The sequence below is a fragment of the Pan troglodytes genome, chromosome 5 (genome assembly GCF_028858775.2).
Source record: "Pan troglodytes isolate AG18354 chromosome 5, NHGRI_mPanTro3-v2.0_pri, whole genome shotgun sequence".
Taxonomy (NCBI): domain Eukaryota; kingdom Metazoa; phylum Chordata; class Mammalia; order Primates; family Hominidae; genus Pan; species Pan troglodytes.
Window position 1 is genome coordinate 141,584,835 of NC_072403.2, and position 23,054 is coordinate 141,607,888.

A 23,054-nucleotide genomic window follows, 5' to 3' on the forward strand; every position below is an offset into this window, starting at 1 on the left:
CCGGCCACCTAACCAGGAAGCATAATCTCGGAGGTGTGAACTACCCAACAATGGCAATAAACAAAAGGTCTCTGGCTGATACTACATTCACATAATTGTGGGAGTCCTCACCCACCCACTGCCCAATCTGTTTTCAGGTTCCCAAAAGGCTTCTGAGGGGCAACATCTACTCCTCCCTGCAGCCATGTGCTCCAGGAAGTGCTATGTCCTGCATCTGACATCCCCGTTCCTGCTCAGCCCACACTGGCTTCTCCAGTCCTTGGCTGTTCTTGCAAGCCACCTCCATTGCCAGGAGTGCCTCAGGCAGTATCCTCTCAGGGGCCACCTGGGCTTGGCCTGGGGCTTCCTCAGCACTGACACAGCCAGCACCTCTGCAAAGTGACAGAGGAGGAGCAACTGCCCTTTCCTTCCATAATTGTTCTCCTCTTCCAGGCCCCTGCCCATTTTTCTGTTCCTGGCCCTGAAACCCAAAGACTCCCTCTTTCTTTGAATGACAACCTCTGGGCCTACTGGCCTAAGTCAAAGGCTGGGCAGCCTGGGCATTTCTGTGGATTTTGTTTTCAGTATCTTGTGAAATGTTTTACTCTTTACAAAATGCATGCTTCCTTCCTTTCCTCTCCTCAAAGGCAGGCTGTCCAGGGAGTTAAGCTTGCCCGAGCAGACCCTTTTCTCAAGAATATTCCATCATGCCTGGGTCCCCAGTAACACAGAGTTCATTCATATTTTCCTTCCCTCTCCTTGTCCTCCCTGCACTAGGTTGGCTGACTTTGGAAGATCCCTCCATACAAACCATTTGCCTGGGTACGGAGAAATGATATCATGTCAAGGTGGTTAAAAAGGCATAGAATTTTAGGGGATAAATATGAAAGCATACAGACAAAAACATACAGACATCACCCACAGAACTCTACAGGGAAAAGGCAGCATGGGATGGCATCCTAGGAAAGCAGGAACAGTTTGAGTGGACACAGAATTCTATTTTTGCCAAGATTTGTAATTTGTGGCAGCAGGACATTTATGGGAACATGTCATACAGGGACACCTTGGCCTGGAAATCATCTATTTATAAAACAGGTCTAGGTTTAGGACCAAGAATAAGGCAATCCCCATACCTTTGGCTTCCTGAGAAATTTCAAATTACTTCACCTAAAAATGGAGAAGCTCCTCAAAGAGCTGCAGTGAGTTGATCACTTGGCTAATATTTATAAACCAAGAAAATCCACATGCTATGAAAAAGATCCATGACTAAAAGATTATTACAAGTATATTCTCTCCCACCAGCCAGCCCTCATTCATCACCTTCTCAAATATCCAGTAATTTAATCAAAGGCACTTTTGAACCACCAAATAGGTCATTTTATTTTAGAACCTTTGGGTCTGTGGTAGGCCAAGACTTTAATGTCCTTGTGTCCCCCTGAAATATATAAATGACTTTACTACATGAAAAAGAGCTGTTCATCGGTAACTGTGAGAACTCCAAGCTGTTTCACACCCAAAGAGAATTGTCACTTGGATTTCAGTGGAAAGTTCTCATGCAACAGCAAGGGCACTGAAACAATCTAGATTGTTGGGGAAGACCTGGAGATAAGGAGACTCACAGCCATCTTACTATACTATTTCTAAGGTTAAGAAGATCTGATTCTTCATCTTCTAAAGAAAAATACAACCATTAATGCCAGCAGTGATGGTGGTGGTGGCAGTGGTGTTCTCAAAGCATATCTTGTTTCTGTGTCATGCTGGTTCCGGAAGACTTTTAATGCATCTATGGAGTTTCCAGTTTTCAAATGATTACTAATGGGGAGAGAAGAAGGCCCCAGCCTAGGGCTTTCTCTTCTGCTCTATCTACAGGAATTCTTACTTCCCCCTTGGTTCCTGTGGCCCCCACTACAGCCATGGCCCACCCCAAATGCTGCTAGGAAGAGCCAGACCACAGCCTGCCATAGAAAATGTCCTCCCTGTGAACTGAGGCCCCACTGCCACTCAGACACACACACACTGAAGGGAGAAAAACAATAACTGCACTGACTCTACACACCTCTCAGTACAATGAAAATGACTGAGGTTCAAACCAAAGCTGATCTACATACAGGTCATGTCATCTGGGACCAGTTATTTCATGTACCTGAGTTTTAAGATGAGGATAATAATTCTCATCTTATGAGGATTAAACAAATTCCATCTTAAAGTACTTGGAGAGTGCTCAATATATATTTTTCTTTTCTGTGATGATACAATTTGCCCCAGTTATATGAACAGCTGACCATGAAATGCCAGTCGACGTCAAGGTGACACAAAATTATTTACTAAATGGCAGAATTTTGTAGAAGTATTTACTACTTCATTGTAGTAAATAGCATCTTGGCGCCTGAAAGCAGTTAAGGTGATTTCCCAAAGTACCTATTTTACTACCAGTGAATTGCCTAGAATCCAGACTGGCATAACTTTCTCCAAATACCAAAGGGAGTAGAGCTTTTATTACAAAAACAAACACAAACTACCAGACAGGCAAACATTCCCTTGTACTTTTAACTTGCTCTATATACACTTGAAGAAATAGCATTCGGTTCACAAAAGATAGAAACAAAATAATTTTTCTGAATGGCACAGTGGTAAAGACCCTGACAACAAATTGCCTAGGTCTAAATCTCAGCCGAGCCAATAGCAGTGTGACCTTGGGCAAGTTACTTTACCTCTGTGCTTCTGTTTCATCATCAGTAAAATGAGGATAATACCACCAGCCTGAATGGGTTGCTATGAGGATTAAATGAGGTAAGATAGCCTCTCCAACTCAGTGGCAGTGATCCTTACCTAAAAATCAATTTTCTGCAAGAAAACACTGAAACTGTGCCACTTTTAAGTGGAAAAACTTGTAACACATCTACCAAGATACTCAACCAGTTTCTAAAACATACACAACAAAACTCCCATGTCGAATAAAGAAACTATCGTGTTGGAATACAAAATGCTTAAAATGCTATTAACTGAAGACCAGTTAGTAAGATTATGAGTTGCTTCTAGGCAGTGACAGTGGCATATATCCTCTTAGCTGACACTGTGTATTGTTTTCAACATGTCACTTGAGATATTTCCCCCACATTTAGGTTAAAATGTTTTATTGGGTTTGAAGACATAAATATTAATTTTCTCTATAGAAGATATTAAGTAAAAAATGTTTTGCTGAAAGACTTGTGTTCTATGAAGCTTAAGTATTAAAAAGAAATATTCTTACTATGGAAATACATTCACCAAGGTGGAGATTCTGCAAAGCATGTCAATATCTGTAAAGCATATGGTAGCAAGCACAAGAAAGACAGCTACAAAACATTAACAACTGCGACTATTACAAAAAAGCCTAAAATATCTGACTAATTCCAAAATGTACAATTTTTAACATTTTTCCACATATAAAGAGACAGCCATGTTTGGGAATTTCACAAATTGTGCTCCCTGGAACAATGGTAATAACTATTCTGAAAAAAAAAAAAATAATGGCTTCTAGGTAAAAAAAAATTTGGAATATGCTACTTGCTACAAAGTCTCTGCATCTCTCTTTTAGAGATTCAAAATATTCACCAGGATATTATATGCTACAAGAAGTCCTGCAGTAAACTATTTTTTTTTCCAGAAACTCATCGCTTGCTAACTGCAGTAAACTTTGTTTACACCAAATATTGAACCACAAAACTCTTTTTAATGGAACACCTGTTAACAGTGTCCAACACACAATTTTGGAAACAGGGATCTAAACCCAATTTATGGAAGAAATTTTGCTTTAAGCGGATTAACAAAGTATTAGTCTCTCCTGAGATGTGTAAATAGCCATAAGAATGGGCCTTTCATTTTAAGAGCTGCTACCCTGGACTTTGCCTTCAAGCCTCAGGCTTCAAGCTAAGTTTAAAAGGGGATTAGTCTTTTTCCTCTCCCTGCAAAATGGAGAAAACACAATTTTCAATCTATAACATAGGGGATGGGAAAATTAGTGAAGGTTTATTTCCCTAAATTACACTAAAATCTTAGCAATTAAGTGATCTGACAAAGCATCCCATCATTTCTACAGACAAATGATTTAAATTTATGCATTAAGTCCCCACAAAAACAGTGGCAGTCCTAAGCTGAAGATACAAAGTATTTTAAAGAAATATAAACATGTTCTTATCTTAAAGTACTGTTAAAAGAAAGTTCCCTCATTTAAGGGAAAAACATTGTCCACCACCCGCCCCACCCACCTACAGCTCAGAGGGCTTCCTAGTCACGTATCTTCTCCCTTTCTTTGAAGTGTGGCAAAAAGCAAATAGAGTTTAGTAATAAGTATAGTGAAGTGAAAGTTTCTAAAAAAGAAAGAAAGGAAATCCTACACTGATGCTATTTAAGTATGTGAAGTCTCAATGATAAGTTATTAGATGACTGCTAAATGTAACTACTGTACTGGGATTAGAAAAACCAAGTAACTCAAATACTGGCAATTAATTTTCATATAGCCTCTGGGATGTTTTTCATAGGTAACATGTGATCTCAAAAAAATAGTACTCTGAAATACTGCATCTGTGTCCAATAGTCCCTTAGAGTAAATATCACTGGATGTAAACAAACAAGGGCCTTTGGCAACTTGGCTACCAACAAATGAAGGCAGCAGCTTAATTTATTACACTACACAGAATAATAGCTAACTAACATTTCACAAGAACTTCCTATAGACCCTGTCAGGTTCTTTAAAAGAGTGTCTCGTTTCTCAGTACTCTATTCTTCCCAAATTCAAACTGGCACTTGTGCCTAAAATCTAAATTTACATACTTTTTGGAAAACATTTTTGAGAATCAAGCATAATTTTTAGCAGGGGGAAAAAAAGACTGTATAATAAAGTGTCCTGCAAACAATAAATACCCAATCCTTCGAAAATATCAAGTATCAATCAATTCACAAATATTGTTGAGTTCTATTATATATGGGGAATTGAATCTATATAGTGCTTAGGATAAAGAATAATACCGGGCCCCTGCATGAGGCATTTATGTTCGTGATGAACGAAAAGATTATCCAATATAAAGTTACCAACAAAGCAAGGCTAAGAGATAAATGCACATAGGATACGCATTTATATACAGATGGAGATTTTAAAGTCAAGCTCCAGGGTAAGGGGATTCTGTATAAGAGAAGCAAGCAAGAAGATCAGGAAAGGCAGGTAAGGCCAGATACAAAGAGACTAGAATGACATCTGGGTAGCTTTTCACCAAAGATAACCACAATCAACTCCTTCCCCTCCCTCTGTGTGCAAGCCATTCCCTCATTGAGAAGTGTATCCTATTCCTCCATCCTCTCGAATCTAGGTTGGCCTATGATTAATTGGCCAATAGAACACAGCCAAGTGACAATGAGTAACTTCTGAGGTCATGAGAAGCCTGGTAGCTTCCTCCTGGACTTCTCGAAATCCTCGATCTGGGGTAAACCTGCAAGAATGTCAGAAGTCTGATTACCTGGCTACTGCTGTATTCTCGGGGAGCCCAAGCCATCCAGAAAATGCAGGAGGAGAAATGCAAGAGATAACCAACCAGCACAAGTGCCAAACAAAGGTGTACATGAAGAAGGCTCTGATGACCCCATCTTGCATGATAAAGCCCAAGAAAGAACTTGATTGTGATCCTCCAGAATCAGAAAAGAAAACTGGTATTTTTAGCCCCTAAGTTTTGGAATGGTATGTTTCACAGCAACAGACAACTGAAACCACCACCTTCTCCTTCAGGATAGGGGTCACACACTGGTAGTGCCTGGGTCAGATCCATCCTGCAGATGGGATTTTTTTTTTTCTTAGTCAGTATTTTGTAAATTCTAGCTAACATTTTCTACCAAAACCCACATTTTTCTGAGGCCTGCAATTTCTAGTCATCCACTTCATTCATTTACTACCTGTCAGGCCTCTATTGATTCTTCTGTAAATAAACCTTGTTCTAAGAAAATAACAGGAGACAAAGGATTAATAATGCACTTATACAATTGCCTAAATACATCCAGTGTGATGACACTGATTACACTATAATAGAAAATAATTCAGAAATGCTGTAATTCCAAAGAAATTCAGTCTGGAAACATTAAAATACATCCCCATTTTCAATAATAAATAAAAAATTAACAACCAATAATTTATCTTTAAAAAAGACACCATATACATTTATTCCTAAGTTCACCTAAAAATATTCCATCAGATGATATACCATAACTTTGTATTATTTGGACAATGAGAAATAACAGGCACACACTTAGTAACCTTAGTAAAAACATTAATTATAGAATACGTTGATCGAGTTACATGTTTCTAGCCCACCTATAAATAGCCTGAGTTGCTTTCAACTTTCAGTTACCAAATTACCTTTTCTTACTCAAACTTAATCTCAATTACTCAACAACAAATTCTTTGAAAGTTTTATTCCTCAAAAGAAAGAACCATGCAAGACTTCCTAAATATGATACTAAAAAAGTTGTTTTAGAACCCAATTGAGATGCACTGCAAACTCCTTCAGAGCAGGAATTTGTACACTTATTTTTTTCTAGGCTTATCATTTGTACCTAGCAAAGACCTTCACTGTTGTTTAGTTAAAACATGTATTCATTTTCAAAAAATAATTTAAAATTTAAGATATCCCATGTTTACATGTCCTTAAAGCCTTTCTGAGTTACCCAAATCTCTAAATATGATTTTAATTTTATGCTGTTCAATCAATAATTCCTATTATTTTCCTCAAATGTAGATGGTATCTGACAGTCATTAGCATTCAGAAATAAGCCAGATCTCTACAGCCAAACCACCAAAATTTCAAAATTCTTGTTAGTGTGAATTGCAAGATTTTTCTACAGAATTCTAATTTTATAGCAGCATGGTGTTAAAGCACTTTTTTTTTTGGGGGGGGTGGTGGGGGGAACGTAGTCTTGCTCTTTCACCCAGGCTGGAGTGCAGTAACGTGATCTTGGCTAACTGCAACCTCCATTTCAGGGTTCAAGCCATTCTCCTGCCTCAGCCTCCCGAGTAGCATGTACCACCACGCCCAGGTTTTTTTTTTTTTTTTTGAGACGGAGTTTTGTTCTTGTCGCCCAAGCTGGAGTGCAATGGCAATCTCGGCTCACTGCAACCTCCACCTAATGGGTTCAAGTAATTCTCCGGCCTCAGCCTCCCGAGTAGCTGGGATTACAGGCATGCACCACCATGCCAGACTAATTTTTTTTATTTTTAGTAGAGACGGGGTTTTGCCACGTTGGCCAGGCTGGTCTTGAACCACTGACCTCAGGTGATCCACCCACCTTGGCATCCCAAAGTGCTGGGATTACAGGCATGAGCCACACGCCCGGCCTAAGGCCTGGCTAATTTTTGTATTTTTAGTAGAGATAGGGTTTCACCATATTGGCCAGGCTGGTCTGGAACTCCTGACCTTGCAATCCACCAACCTCGGCCTCCCAAAGTGCTGGGATTCACAGGCATGAGCCACCACACCCAGCCGAAGCACTTCTTACTTTACTAAATTAATTACATTATACAGCTATAATCTGATTCATCTAAAGTCACAAGAATGTATGTCATTTTCCACCTTCCTAAATACTCCCAAATCAATGACAAATGTAGACAAGTACATAATCCCTAATAGAAGACAGGCACATGTTTAGGAGACAAAGGCATATTTATTGGAGTATACAAAGCTCCCAGGTGCCTGGGGAAGGACATAGTACTAAAGTAAGATAAAACTAGAAGCAGAAAAAAATCAAAACTTTTACATCTCAGATCACAAAAGTCTGGAGAGGCAACAAAGAAACAACAGAAACCCCCAACTTAGTTGAAGATTTTATTTGGGTTGGAAAAGTTTATTTCCAAACCTGTAGTTGGGAACTTGGAATCCATTTTCCTACAGCAGTGGTGCTACAAATAAATGCTGTTTTAAGTCTTCTGGCTAGTAAAAAGAAATTAATCCATAATATGGTAGAATTATAGAATGAATATCTCCATGGAATTTACATATCATTTTTGCTATTTTTCCCCTAGGAAAAATGGCTTCTGCATTTCTAATTGCATACAGCTCTATCCTCCCCTCTACTTCATCCTTTCCCTAGTTACGTCCACACCCACCAAAAAAGTCCCCAGTCTCTTAGAGGTGGAAGCAAAGCAGCCTGCTCTTATGAGCCTTTTGTAAGCAGGAACTGCTGTGTTGATAAGAACTTGAAATGCAGGTGTAGGGAGGAACTGGAGAACTGACTAGGAGGACATAGCTTCCTAGCCTACAGCCTGGAGCATGTAAGCAAGTTTATTATGTATTCTATAGATGAGGAGAAAGACTAACAGTACAGTTTTCAAATTTTTGTACTAAATGGGAAGGAGATGGGGCACAGAGCTTAAGAAGAACTGGGTGAAGGGAACACATCCCCCAGATCTCTGCCACAGATATACATTCAGCTGAACTCTGCCCCATGAAACATCACTTCTTGGTTATGAGAACAGCCTAATCAAGAACAGCTGTTTTATATAAATAAATTTTAAGGGCACAAAAGTATAACAATTATTCTTTTCTCAAATACTTAGCTATAATGATACATTGGTACTTTTACCTGCAAGTATTGAGATAACCTAAAGTCAATTTGCTCTTTGAGGAACAGGTGCAAATAATTTTTCCTTGCTCTACACTAGATGATTTTCCATCTTATTAAGAGTAACAAACACTCTGCAACTTTATAGCTACCCAAACTGAAGCATTAAAGGTATTCAAAACAGTCACCTGGGCCTAACAAGAGTTCAATACCTTTAAACACTTTTTTAGGGTACTTTTTGGATATTAAATGTAGTATTAAAATAATGTGAGCTATTTATATAACTTATCCCACTATTAGTTTTAAAATAAAGGCATTATACTGCATATGCATTAGAAGCAAACATTCATTTCCCAAATGACTTAGAAATTAATCACAACAGTGCTTTCCTATACTATTTCCAAATTAATTCACCAACAGGTAACAGTCTGACTGCCCTTTATCATCATCAAAAACATGTACTTTATGTCAAGCACTCATGTAAGTATGTTACATATGTTGACTCAGTCAATCCTTAAAATAAGTCTTGAGTTAGGTATTATTATTCCCAGTGTGCAGAAGGAAACAAAAAAATTGAGGCCCTGAAACATTAAATAGCCCAGAGTCACAAGCTGCTACATGAAAGAAGCAGGACTTCAACCCAGGCAATCTAGCTCCAAAATCTGTGTATGCAATCACTACGCCTCCTCCCACTTACACTCATTCATTCATTCAATCTTTTAGTAACTACCTAAAGTGAACTAAGCACTTTGCCAAGGCTTAGGTATAAAGGAACACCCCTCCCTTAAAAAAAAAAAGACAGGCAAAGTTCTCACCCTCAATGAACTTACATCTGAGTATATAATAAAAAAGTAAAATTCAAATTAAACTCAAAAGTTTACTATGACAACTCTGGTTAAGTGAAATGAAGTGAAATGTCTGGGGAAATTTTAAGATACTGTACAGAAAAGGATTTAGTAATAATGTTCATCTGCATAATTTTTTAACATTCTCAAACGTTACACATTTGATCTTCATGATTAACTTTGTGAAGCAGGAAGGGCATCATTACACGATATGATTTCATAAATGAGGAAACAGATAAATGTGTCATGCCCTAAATATCTTAGCAAAGATGCCACATCTTTTGTCCAGGAATCTCACTACCCACAGACCCTGCTTTTCTAAAAAGATCCAGAACAAGCCAGATCACAAGCTGCCTGGGGTTGTACTATGGCCTGTTCAAAAAGATTAACTGGAAAAATCTGATGTCCTTTCAAAAATGTGAAATTAAGGCCGGGCGCGGTGGCTCACGCCTATAATCCCCGCACTTTGGGAGGCTGAGGTGGGCAGATCGTGAGGTCAGGAGTTCGAGAACAGCCTGACTAACATGGTGAAACCCCATCTCTACTAAAAATACAAAAATTAGTCAGGCGTAGTGGCAAGTGCCTGTAATCTCAGCTACTCAGGAGGCTGAGGCAGGAGAATCACTTGAACCTGGGAGGTGGAGGTTGCAGTGGGCTGAGATCATGCCACTGCACTCCAGCCTGGGTGACAGAGCGAGACTCCATCTCAAATAAAAAAAAAACAAAAAACTGAAATTAGGAAATAAAGAGATGGGTCAGTTAGCTATGAAATGTAAGATGACTCAGGAGGTAACCAGGCTGGGCATCCATCAGGAGCCAAAAGCTCAAGCTGAAATGATGAGATTAGAAAGCCAGTGGGTAGAAAAGAATCGAGAGTCTCCAAGAGAACAGAAATGCCATGAGTGTCCCCATATGACCAGCTGCTGAGGGAAGAAGAGATGCCTCCTTTCCCTATGACCCAGATCCCTGTAACAAACCTCATTTCCCGTAAGGAAACCTCAGTGTTCTTTGCAGCCAAAAGGCAACTACCAAATGCATATGAAAAGGAGATGAGGTTTCATACTCTCTTTCAACACAAAAATTCAGATACTTAGTGGACTTAAGTATGGAAAAAAACTACAGGTAGTAACTGGTCACACGGGTCTCCATGGTTTCTGTTTATTTCTCGCAAAAAAAAGGATAAACTTGGCCAGCTCACAGCAACAAACATGGAAGTCAAAAGAATGTGCCTTCAGAAAGATCTAGACATCCCTTCTGTTCCTCCTGCCCTAATCCATGCCCAATACCCTGACTCATCCCCACTCTCCTCAAATAATGAGAGTTCTTATTCTCTATCCCTTTTTTATCGAAAGAAAATAGAAAAGCCCATTAAATATCAACTGAATAAAACATTTAGAACAAACCATCTCTCTCAAAATATTCGTATGAAATGAAAGGGTGGGCACAGGACAGAGGGCACCTACAGCAGGGTTCAGGAGAGGATTGTTGTCATACCTGGTCTAGCAACCCCAAACCTACAGAGTGATCCATGCTGTTAACGACTCCCACTGAGACCCACAGCCTACAAGCCTCATCACAGTGACACCACTAGGATGATGACAGAGCCTTCTCAGGGCTCTTGGACAGAACAGAATCAAGAAGGGGCAGGAGGGCCGGGCACAGTGGCTCACGCCTGTAATCCCAGCACTTTGGGAGGCCTAGGCGGGTGGATCACCTGAGGTCAGGAGTTCGAGACCAGCCTGGCCAACAAGGCGAAACCCCATCTCTACTGAAAACACAAAAATTAGACGGGTGTGGTGGCACACGCCTGTAATCCCAGCTACTCGGGAAGCTAAGGCAGGAGAATTGCTTCAACCCAGGAGACAGAAATTGCAGTGAGCCGAGATTGCGCCATGCACTGCAGCCTGGTGACAGAGCGAGACTCCATCTCCAAAACAAAAAAAAAAGAAGAAGAAAAAGAGGCAGGAGAAAGAAGACAGCCACAGGGCATGGACCTCACAGATTCATGAGCAAGGAGTAGAGGGAACTATCCCTGTGGCCAGGGACAGCCTTGGCCTCTAGGGTGCTGGGTTCTTTTTCTAATTCATGAGACAGATGTTTACAGCCAGTGGGGAATTAAAACAGAAGAGTGAAACAGATAATTTGTTCTGGCAATGAGTCCAATTATCAAAAACGAGTTAAGCCTAACACCCATGCAGTCCAGTAGCAATCATGTGCATCATTAAATGCATCAATTGTTACGAGTCTTTATTGCTTCAACACTTGTAGAAGTATGGTAAATAATAACAGAACTCAAAATATTAGAAAATTCATAAAATATGAAAGCAAGCCCCACTTAGAAGAGACAAGGCAGCACAGTGCAATCGTACAATGCAGAAGTAATAAATGTGCCGTGGACAACAAAGCAAATGTTCAGCAAGTTTCTCTAGGAGGGTGTGGGTGGGGATGGTTCTGATAATCTCTAAATCCTTATATTTGAAAGGCATAAACTTAATTAAAAGTTCTATGAAGATAATATAACTTTAATAGGCCCACAAAAATCACAGGTCTCGTCAATGAGAGGAATCAAAAGGCAAATATCACATGTCTGTGAATGAACCTAAGACTTCCCCAGTTGGACACTGGGTGCAACCTCTAATAATTCAAGAAGAAACTATGGATAGGGTTTTTAAACTACAGTGAAGAAAATGCCTTTACAAAGGACTCTTATGTCATGAAATTGAAGAAGAGATTGATCTGGAAAACAATTATCCCCATGGACAGGTTTAAATCCATTTAGTCACTAAATTCTACGAAATTAGAATGAGGAAATACGCTTTAGAAGCTAAGGTTAGAAAAAATAAAATTTAAATATTACACAATTGCATTATAAAAACTCATTACCATCCCTTTTTTTCAACAAAAAAAAAATATATATATGATCAGGTAATACACTAATTCAGAATGAAGAAACTTTTTAAATGGTATACTACATAGGTTTTTAAAATCCTGTGAAGATTCATGTAAAAACACTGAACTAATCAAGACAGCCAGCCATGTTCTTACTTTAATGTTTATCTCAAAAAGATGTTTCTCAAAACTGAGCTTCAGGCCAGGCGTGGCCTATAATCCTATAATCCTAGCATTCTGGGAGGGTGAGGCAGGCGGATCACTTGAGGTCAGGAGTTCAAGACCAGCCTGGCCAACATGGTGAAACCCCATCTTCACTAAAAATACAAAAATTAGCCAGGCATGGTAGCAGGCACCTGTAATCCCAGCTACCGGGGAGCCTGAGGCATGAGAATCGCTTGAACCTGGGAGGTGGAGGCTGCAGTGTGCCAAGATGACCCCACTGCACTCCAACCTGGGTGACACAGCGAGACTCAGTATCTGAAAAAAAAAAAAAAAAAACAAAAAACTGAGCTTCATGTCTCGCTCAACTTACCCCAGCCCCCTTATGCCCCTCTGCAAGTCCTCCCTATCTAAATTAATGATCACTTTAACATTACAAGTTTCTTAGGGCAAAAACCTTGCAACAATCTTCAGGTATTCTCATTTGTCCATCTCCTACAGGCCCTAATGTCAAAAGACTCCACTGCTTACCCCGTTCATTACTAAAACAACTGAAACCCTGGCCCAAACCACCACTGCCTTAACCTATTGAGCAGTACCACTGCTTCTACACTCTATAATCAATATAACAGCCAGAAGGACCTTTTAAATGTGCTCTCTTCCTTCACTGCTCAAAACCCACTCCCTCAATGGCTTCCCATCTTACTTTCAGCAAAAACTCAAGTCCTCAAATGTTCTATAAGGTTATCAACTCCCACCTTGCTTTCTTCTTCCTCCCTCTTCCTTATCCTGACCCCTGCAGTCATGCAGGGCTCTTTGCTCTCTGGGTGCTTGGTTTCAGACTTACTCTATCTAGGCTTATGGCTTCTACGCTCTCTACCCACTATCTGCCTTAAAAACTCTTCTTCTAATTCTTGCCCCCAGATATTTTGGGGCTCACCTGTCACCTGCTCAGGTCTTTATTTTCCCCTCCAGGCTACCCTCCCTGCACCCAGATGTTTGTCTGGTTTATTTCCCCCCATTACAACCCCAGTATTGAAACAATTGCCTGACACACAGTAAGAGAGAGCTCTTATATGTGGAATGACTGAATGATTATGCTTGCAGAACCAAGGAATGGGTGAGACATGAACAAGTCAAGAACTGAGATAAGCTTTTAAAGATGATAGTCCTCTTCCATTTGGCATGCTGGGCAGTAGTAGTTCTTAAAGCAGAGGAAGGAAGCATGGAGACAGGAGTGAGTCCAGCTGCCAAAAGAGGATCCACCCACATTCTATCTTGCCATAGAGTCAATATTTGCAGACCTCAATGCCCATCAATACCCCCCAAGAAAGGCCTGGTATAGGCAATTGTTACCAGTTCAAATCATAAATGGTGCTATGGATCAAGATGACATTTCCAAGGTCTTTCAAACTTCAAAGGCCTAAACTTTTACATTATGGTTCATTCTCAAATATGTCATTTTTTAAGCATATGGATAATGCCCATGTTTCTTAACACATGACAAAATAATATTCAGAAAAACATTTCTGAAACAAGGCAGAATATTCTATATCCTGCAAAACTCAATCCTTTCTTTCCTTTTCTTTACCTAGTATTAAGGAAAGTAGCAGCTAGCTACAAACCAGACACTCTTCTATGGGCTTGACAGAGGTCATCCCACTCAGTTGTCTTAATCAGGTGAGTAATATTATGAAGTTCGATTTATGGGTAGAGAGATAACTCCTCCAAGGTCACACTGCTAATGAATGAGAGAGCTGGGATATGACCCCAGACAGGTTGGCCCCAGAACCCAGGGTTTCTGGGTTTATGTCACCCCTGTGTAGTGCCTCTTGTTTCTGCCTACCCAATACCAATGGCAAGTTGGGTCAACAAGACCTTACATGATGAATGCCATACATTTATTCAGAGAAGGCATAAAAATATCTCACTCATCAGTCCATTTAGTTAGCTAAGGAATTAAAAGGCCCAATAAAAAAGGTTACTTGACATTCATATTAAAATATTAACAAAAAATATGCAAAGCAAACAACCATTTCTCTTAAAATGGGAAAGTCAAGAGAGAACAGTAAGAATAGACAAAACGCAATATTCTTCGAAAAAATTCTTTTCAAAACTAAATATTAAGAAGCCTGCTTGAAAAACAAGTAAACAAAGTCTTATAAATATAGCTACTCATAAAAAGTGGTTTCCTTTGGAAACATTCAACTGTGTACAAGTCGGCCATGACAACTAATGTTAACATATTTCTTCAAATCCTCATGTTTTGAGGAGGAAACATACAAAAGAAAAACAGGATTCTATAAAGGGAGAGTCTCTAACCAGGAGTGGGAGGAATTCCTTAATCTGACATTCAATGAATGTTTTCTGATAAAGAGGGATAATGGAATGGAGAAAATTTAGCTAACAAATTACTTCCAAAAATATTAATTCCCTACTATCTCAGCTTTTCAAAAGACCAAATGGTAATAAAAAAAGGACATGGAGCCGGGTGCAGTGGCTCATGCCTGTAATCTCGGCACTTTGGGAGGATGAGGTGGGCAGATCATCTGAGGTCAGGAGTTCGAGACCAGCCTGGTCAACATGGTGAAACCCCGTCTCTACTAAAAATACAAAAATTAGCCAGGGGTGGTGACTCGCCTGTAATCCTAGCTGCTTGGGAGGCTGAAGCAGGAGAATCACTTGAGCCTGGAGACAGAGGTTGCAGTGAGCCCAGATCGTGCCACGGCATTCCAGCCTGGGTGACAAGAGTAAGACTCTGTCTCAAAAAAAAAAAAAAAAAAAAAAAAAAAAAAAAAAAAAAAAGACTTGGTATGGCTAGGCTAAAAATCAAACACTTTCAAGCTGGGCGCAGTGGCTCATGCCTGTAATCCCAGCACTTTGGGAGGCCAAGGTGGGCAGATCACCTGAAGTCGGGAGTTCGAGACCAGCCTGACCAACATGGAGAAACCCCGACTCCACTAAAAAAAAAAAAATACAAAATTAGCCAGGTGTGGTGGTGCATGCCTGTGGTCCCAGCTACTATAGAGGCTGAGGCAGGAGAATAGCTTGAACCTGGGAGGCAGAGGTTGTGGTGAGCCAAGAGTGTGCCATTGTGCTCCAGCCTGAGCAACAAGAGCAAAACTCCATCTCAAAAAAAAAAAAAAAAAAGAAACACTTTTCAATAAATACGCTAAGTCATACACATATGTATAAATGGCATTATAAAGACATGAATTCATCTCATGAACTAAATATTGGATTAAATATTTCAAAGAACATATTATTTACAGACAAAATCTTGTGATAAGAAAAGTTATACTTCCGTGCTCTCTCCTATAATTTTTAAATGGGTAGGAGGAAATGCAGAATCTAATTTAGCTTTTATTTATTTATTTATTTATTTATTTATTTATTTATTTTTTGAGACAGGGTCTCACTCCCTCACCCAGGCTGGAGTGCAGTGGCGTGATCTCAGCTCACTACAATCTCTGCCCCACCAGCCTCAAGTGATCCTCACACCTCAGCCTCCTGAGTAGCTGGGACCACCGGCATGCGCTACCATTTCTAGTTTGTTTGTGGTTTCTTGTTTTTTGTTTTTTTGTATTTTTGGTAGAGCTGTGGGGGCGGGGGTCTTTTTTTTTGCCCAGACTGGTCTCTAACTCCTGAGCTCAAGCAATCCACCCACCTCAGCTTCCCAAAGTGCTGAGATGACAGGTGTGAGCCATCACACCCAGCCTAATGTAGCCTCTTTTTAAGAGTTTTGTTTTGTTTTTACTTTTTGGAGAACTTCTTTAAATAGGCATCAACCATCAACCTTGCACCTTGGAGCAGCTTCCCAGGGCTTAAAACAACACCTGACCAACCCAGCCAAAGCCAAAGTCCAGTTCACTGCCCCCAAACCACTATCACCATTCTTAGGTGGTCGCCGAGGACCCCATCCCACCTTCAAATCCTCCTTCCTTCTATCCATCCCCTCCCCCATAGCAATTACAATATCTCAATCCTTTCAGGCTAAACAGGGTATCTCCCAAAACAACAACAAGTTTATCTGATTCCTTAGCCCTTAAGGGTAAAAGCCATTGAAAACTAGCCCTACTCCCTCCTTCCTCCCTGCCCTCAAACCAGGCTCCCATCTTCTCAGGTCAGTATCAGGAACGATCCCTAGAACTAATTCAGTGGTGGGAAGTTGGGTCTGGTATGGGCAGGCTACGTGACAGCCAGCAAAGGAGCTCACCTGGAGCTGTGGCCCCACACAGGGCACTTGCCGTGTGGGCAGCTGCCCACCCTGCCACCTTAGTGCCTCTTGGTTCTGCTTCAGCCTAGGCAGAGAATGATCTGATCCTCTCTTATTCTCTCAACCCACTCAAGTATGGGCCACCCACACTGCAAACACAGAATAATGAGTCTCCAGAACTGGAGATGCAGCCCCAGACAAAGGCCTAGAACTTCAGACCTTCCAAAAACTTAACTAATCCCTGGGGTTTGAGTCCTACGTGAAAATGAGAGGTTAGGACTCAGTCCTTAAGGTCCTTTCCATTCTCACAATCAAGATCCAAGATTCAGCTCAGGTCCTCAGGCCATTCAGCCTAAAGTCGGAGAATGTCCTGAGCTTGTATAATTTTGGCAATTTTGACTGACATGTGGAATCCAAGTTATGGCTGGGTATGGGGTTGGTGTTGCAGACTGCTTTACTGCTTAATGATTACTAATACATTACAGAAAAATGGATGAAAACACTTCAAGATCTCTTGATTTAATGATTTAACATTAAGTCATTTAAAATGATGGAAAATGAAATGGTAACACAGCTAAGGCACAAGCACCAAATCTTTTTCATCTTTGGAAATGAATTCATTCAATGAAATACATACTGTGGATGCTATGTGAGAAACAGTTCCGGGCAGCTGGGAGTCTAACACTGAGTATTACAGCCATTCCTTTGATTTTTCTCCCTCCCTCATATTTGGGGATTTTAAAACAAATGAAAGGCAGCATTATTTCAGCTTAAGGCACAGGCATAAGTCACATAAGAACAAAGAAGGTTTTATTATCACATTAAGCATTGAGAAGGAAATGTGCTTACCGATAACTAATTTAGTGTTCTAGGCTATTAGGTTAGTATTTGCTTCTTGCAATCTTCTAGGCCAATATTTACTATTTATATCTTGATGGAGGTAAAAATGTTCAGCTAGTGAGAAGGTCATTAAGGAGAGAAAGAAAAAAAAAAGCCCTTGGAAAACGGAACAAAGTACACAGATAGGGAGAAAGGTACCCTTTGCGCCTCAGTGGTCTATAGAACATTTGCCCTCTCTGCCTATAAAGTGATTTAACATTAACCACATTGCACTCCAGCAGCAGAGTGCTATCTCCTGACAAAAACTCCTTTTTGAAAGCCTGGGGGAAAAAAAATCCACATACACAAAAGAATGTGAAACATATTGCCACAGGCCAGTGTCTTGGGCTTTTTGCCTAAGAGGTTTGCTTTCAGCAAAGAGAGGGGGTAAAAAAAACACTCGAACAACAACAGCTTGTACAGTACAGTGAACAGCCTCCCTGCTTTTTGGCAGACTTTCCCAGCGAACAGTTCCAGTGGCAGTGCCTTGAGCCCATTCAAGAATTCCATTTCATAGGAAAGGAAGTGTTTCAGATAGACTTATTTGATCTTTCAGCATGTGCAAATGCACCTGCTAAATAGCTAGTCTGACAGCCCATATAGCCCTCTCCCCAGTTCCTTCTTCTCTGTCTCCACCAGTAATCATATGGGTTATTTCAGACCTGGACTAGGTGAGATGAAAAGTACATAAAAATCACGCCAAACGTTGCTACTGCTGCTGCACGAGCTCAGGCTCGACGTGCAGATGGAATTCCCTTCTCCCCACGCCAACTTCCCTGTCACTTTCTTCCTGGAGCAGGTAAGAGGGTTTTGTTTTGTTTTCAGCTTCCGAAGGCTTACCTCGAGGTGGCTTCCTCCCCTCCCTTTGCATGGCTGTTCCCGACGGCCTGGTCCTTGCCGCTGGGGTGGTAGGCTGTTAGCACCACTCCCTGGGAACTGGAGAGCCAGCTCATGGTGAGAGAAGGGACATAATTTCTGCGATCCTGACACAGAGAAGGGGAAAGAAGTTCCTGTCTCGCCTGGCAACTCGCTCATTAGCATTGGCCAGCTCCTCCCCGCAGGCTGGCGATTCACACGGGGAGGGGCGGGGTCTGTCCAGGGAAGGGCTTCCTGCCTCTCCAATTAGAAGCTGCAACTCACAGCATTGTTTAAACTCTGGACAATTTCACCCTGGGCGGCTTTGGTTAAAGGAGGCGAAGGGTGGAAGCGACGGGTTGCACCCACCCCCAAGTTAGTCTGATCAGATTAAACTGCCAGAACGTATATTCAACTCATCACTGTAACTAACTACAAGCCGTCTTACTTAGGAAACCATGAGTTACTGCCAAGGCTTTTTTTTTTTTCCCTCCCCAATTCCTCTGTCTTATAATTGCTGCTACTTAATGTAACATGAGTAAAGGCATTTCTTAACCCCTTCATGTTCAGCGTTAAAATTAGCCATAGTAAAAAACAACGAACCCGCGGCAAAACTCTGCAATCCAGACGACGAGAAAGGCTTGATCCTTGTGTCCGGTTAAAAATGCCCTCATAAAAATTGTGTGTCCTGGAATGTCATCGTCTTTCACAATAAAGCCAATCTCAAATATACGTCTTGTTTTAGCAAAATATTTTTCAGTACCAAAAAGGGATAGACCTACCAATGCTCTGTTAAGTGTTATTGCTGAGAACAAGAGAAGTCCCTGCCATTTGTTGAGCACCTACTATATGCCAAGCTCTCATGGACGGGGGTTTCACATGTATTATCTCATTCCATTCAATTCTCTCTCTCTCTCTCACACACACACACACCGTATAAGATAGGTATCACTATCATCTGTGTTATACATAACACAAGGAAAGTAAGGCTGAGGGACGAGTTAAGTAACTTCACTAAGATAACACAGTTGCTAGTGCCAGAAGCTGGATTTGAACAGAATTCTAGGTTACATTCCTTTTATTTTTCACCAGTATGCTCTTCTTTGTTTTGCAGATTAAGAAACAAGATCAAAATTATCATAAACACAAAAGACAGCTCTGTTCTTTCTCCCCATCCCCCCTCCAAAAAAAAAATCACTTTTTTGGTTTGTTTTTGAATCAGGGTCTCACTCTGTCACCCAGGCTGGAGTACAGCGGTGATTGTAACTCACTGCAGCCTCAACCTCCCGGGCTCAAGAAATCCTCCAGCCTCAGCCTCCCCAATAGCTAAGACCACAGGCATGCACTACCACGCCCAGCTAATTTTTTTATGCTTTGTGGAGAGGGAGGGTCTCACTGTGTTGCCCAGGCTGGTCTTGAACTCCTGGGCTCAAGCGATCCTCTTGGCTCAAGCTCCCAAAGTATTGAGATTACAGGCATGAGCCATCACGCCTGGCTTCTACTCTCTTTGACATACCCAGTAGTCTGAAGGTTTTTTTAGATTTTTATGATTCATTCAACTCTCTAGAATTCCCCTTGAACAAGTTTCCAATTCCATCATTACATAAACTTATTGCTTATACCTTATCATTATTTAAAACAGTCATGAAAAATAATTTCTTCCTCCTTACATACTCTAGAAGTATCTGAAATTTATTTTTGAACCCTCTTTCTTATAATTTACAAAAGCCTTCCTTAAAAGGAATTTAGATCTTCCTCCCTCCCCCCTGCACAATTGCTCAACCTTCCCATTTCCACTGCCATAGGACTTTACTTGCTGTCTCCTTTTTATCCCCATGACCTCAACCACCTCTGGATCCTATAATGCAGTCTTAGCTCCAATATTACAACAGCCCTTTTAGCTCATCTCCCTGTCACCTCCTTTAAATTGCTTTGACATTATGATCACACCCTGGCACTCATGATCCCTCTCCTTGCTTAAAAACCTTCATTGGCTCTCTATTGCTAACAGAGCCAGTTCCAGGCTTTTGAGCAGATCACTGGGCATTCCTGCTACCTTATTCATACAAGTCTTTCCATCTGCTAGACACAATCTTTTCAGGTCCTACTATGATTCTTTTCTCTTCATCTGACAGCTAACTTAAATTTTGTACCTACTGAGCCTTCGGTAAACACTGAATGGAGGAAAACCTGAATGAATTGAAAGTATCCTTTAAAACTCTACTAAATTTTTGTGTGTGTGTGTGTGACAGAGTTTCGCTCTTGTTGCCCAGGCTGGAGTGCAATGGCGTGATCTCGGCTCACCACAATCTCCACCTCCCAGGTTCAAGCGATTCTCCTGCCTCAGTCTCCCGAGTAGCTGGGATTACAGGCATGTGTCACGACGCTGGCTAATTTTGTATTTTTAGTAGAGACTGGGTTTCTCCATGTTGGTCAGGCTGGTCTTGAACTCCCGAACTCAGGTGATCCGCCCACCTCGGCCTCCCAAAGTGCTGGGATTACAGGCATGAGCCACCGCGCCCGGCCAACTCTACTAAATTTTTATATTAAAATTGGTAATATTAGATAAGCGGTTCCCATGCACATACCAGTGCTAACCTATGAGGAAATGTTCATCAGTTCAGGCAAAACAAAAACTATAAAGAGAGAGAAGCGAAGATTAAAGTAAATTAGAATATATGTGTTTTGTCTTTTCAATGTCCTTACATGGAAAAAATGTTAATAACCAGCTCATCCACCCCTCCTTTTTTATGTAGCTACTCTGAAATGCAAACATCTGGGAATCACTATCTTATACAATTATTGATGGTAATCACTACATTATCTTTTGGAAATCCTTTTCTGTTTCCCTCCCACCTTTTTCTCCCCCCCTTACTTCCCTCTACCTCCCTTTTTATTATCTTCCTTTTTTTTCTAGTTTTCCTTCTTCCTTTGCTATGTCTTTAGCCTGTCAATGTCATCCATGCCCATTGGCAGCCATGGACACTGCACCTCTCATGTGACAGTTTGCGATGAAGATATTGTCCAGTTATAGCCAAAACAATTATTTAGTTATATTTTTGCCTAATTATGGTCTTTTCACTTGTTTAATAACAAATCACAATGTACAGGTTGAAATGTAATTGTTTTACAATGTCAAAATAATATTTGGGTTTGCAATATCCACCGTTTTTAATTTGTGTGAGGCAAAAAACCAAATGTGATACAAATTGATTTACATAGCTTAGTACATAAAATTTGAATCCTTCTAATTTAGCTCTCAAATACCTGAAAATCCTCTGAGCTTTTTCTCCTTTCCTCCCACCAAGCCCTGTTGCTACTGGTCAAAGGGCATTGCCTATCACAGGCAGAGAGCTGGTAGGACTGTGGCCTGGTGTTCATAGCCTCAGATACATGCTCAAGTAGATTAAAAACAGTTTTCAGAATTTTCCCATGTCATCAAAGAAGGAAACCTAACTACCAGTGTGGTCTCTTAAAAAGCTGTTCTTTGGGAGGCCAAGGTAGGTGGATCACCTGAGGTCAGGAGCTCAGGACCAGCCTGGCCAACATGGTGAAACCCCGTCTCTACTAAAAAATACAAAAATTAGCCGGGTGGCGTGGTGGTGGGCACCTGTAATCCCAGCTACTCAGGAGGCTGAGACAGGAGAATTGCTTGAACCCAGGAGGCGGAGGTTGCAGTGAGCCGAGATCATACCATTGCACTCCAGCCTGGGAGACAGAGCGAGACTCCATCTCAAAAAAAAAAAAAAAAAAAAAAAGACAAAAACAAAAACAAAAAAAACCCTGTTCTTATTTCACACTGTAAACTGTACTAAGGTTTAGCTCATGTCCATCCCTTATACCATTATCGCTCTTTTGCAGAGACAAATATTATGAAAAAAAACAAAACACTTTTTTACTCCTTTCCGCAACCATTTTAAACACACACTGAGAACCTCATGACCTTGAAGATGTTAATATTCCCAGCTATTGAGTGCGTGCCAAACACTTTCCTGTTATGAAACATCTTAAAAAGTAATTAACAACATCAAGACAGTTTAAACATTCATTTCATTCATTCTGTTTAAATGAGGTGTACTAGATGACACAGGAAAGGAAAAGGAAGCGGTAATTTATGTACCCAAATAGGTTGTTAAAAATAGGGTGAAGATGGTACTGCAGTCTCTGACAATTTGACACCCATGTTCAAAAACAATGAAAAAATTTTTCTTCAGTTCAGTGCTAGTGGTAGCAAAGAGTTTATTAGCTGGTTTTTATATGTTGATTTAGGAGCCTATTTAGTATTAGAAGGAATTGTATTAGAAGAGTGCCATGCAATGGAATCAGCATATACTTTATCAAATTTTTCCTCAATTGGTCTAGTTCTCTTAAAAAAAAAAAAAGAATTAACAAAGGAGAATATGTACACACAATCTCTATATGATGACGAAAATCTACATAGGGACAAAAGCCATGTGAAAATGACCTTCCAAATGGTAAAATTAAACCCAATTTTCAATATTATAACAAGAACTTGAATAAATTAATCAACTGTGAAGTTAAAGTTTTACATAGGTGATAAAGGCTAGACATATGAAGTAGGATTGACTAATGAAGAGGAAGAGTTCTTAACATCCCTTACCTCATGTTTTATCAGGACCTCGTAGGAA

General features: G+C 40.5%; 1 protein-coding gene and 1 pseudogene across 1 annotated transcript in view; one reads left to right on the forward strand and one right to left on the reverse strand.

The window, feature by feature from the left end:
• ARHGAP18 (Rho GTPase activating protein 18) overlaps positions 1 to 18,642 on the reverse strand; it is a 134,466-nt gene extending 115,824 nt beyond the window's left edge. Inside the window, exon 1 of the mRNA XM_001168191.8 lies at positions 18,391 to 18,642. Coding sequence (XP_001168191.2) covers positions 18,391 to 18,503 — 113 coding nt within the window. The 5' untranslated portion in view covers positions 18,504 to 18,642. The remainder of the gene's footprint in view (positions 1 to 18,390) is intronic.
• Positions 18,643 to 18,967: 325 nt separating this feature from the next.
• The window catches only part of LOC100609189 (UDP-GalNAc:beta-1,3-N-acetylgalactosaminyltransferase 2-like), a 91,498-nt pseudogene continuing 87,411 nt past the window's right edge, over positions 18,968 to 23,054 (forward strand).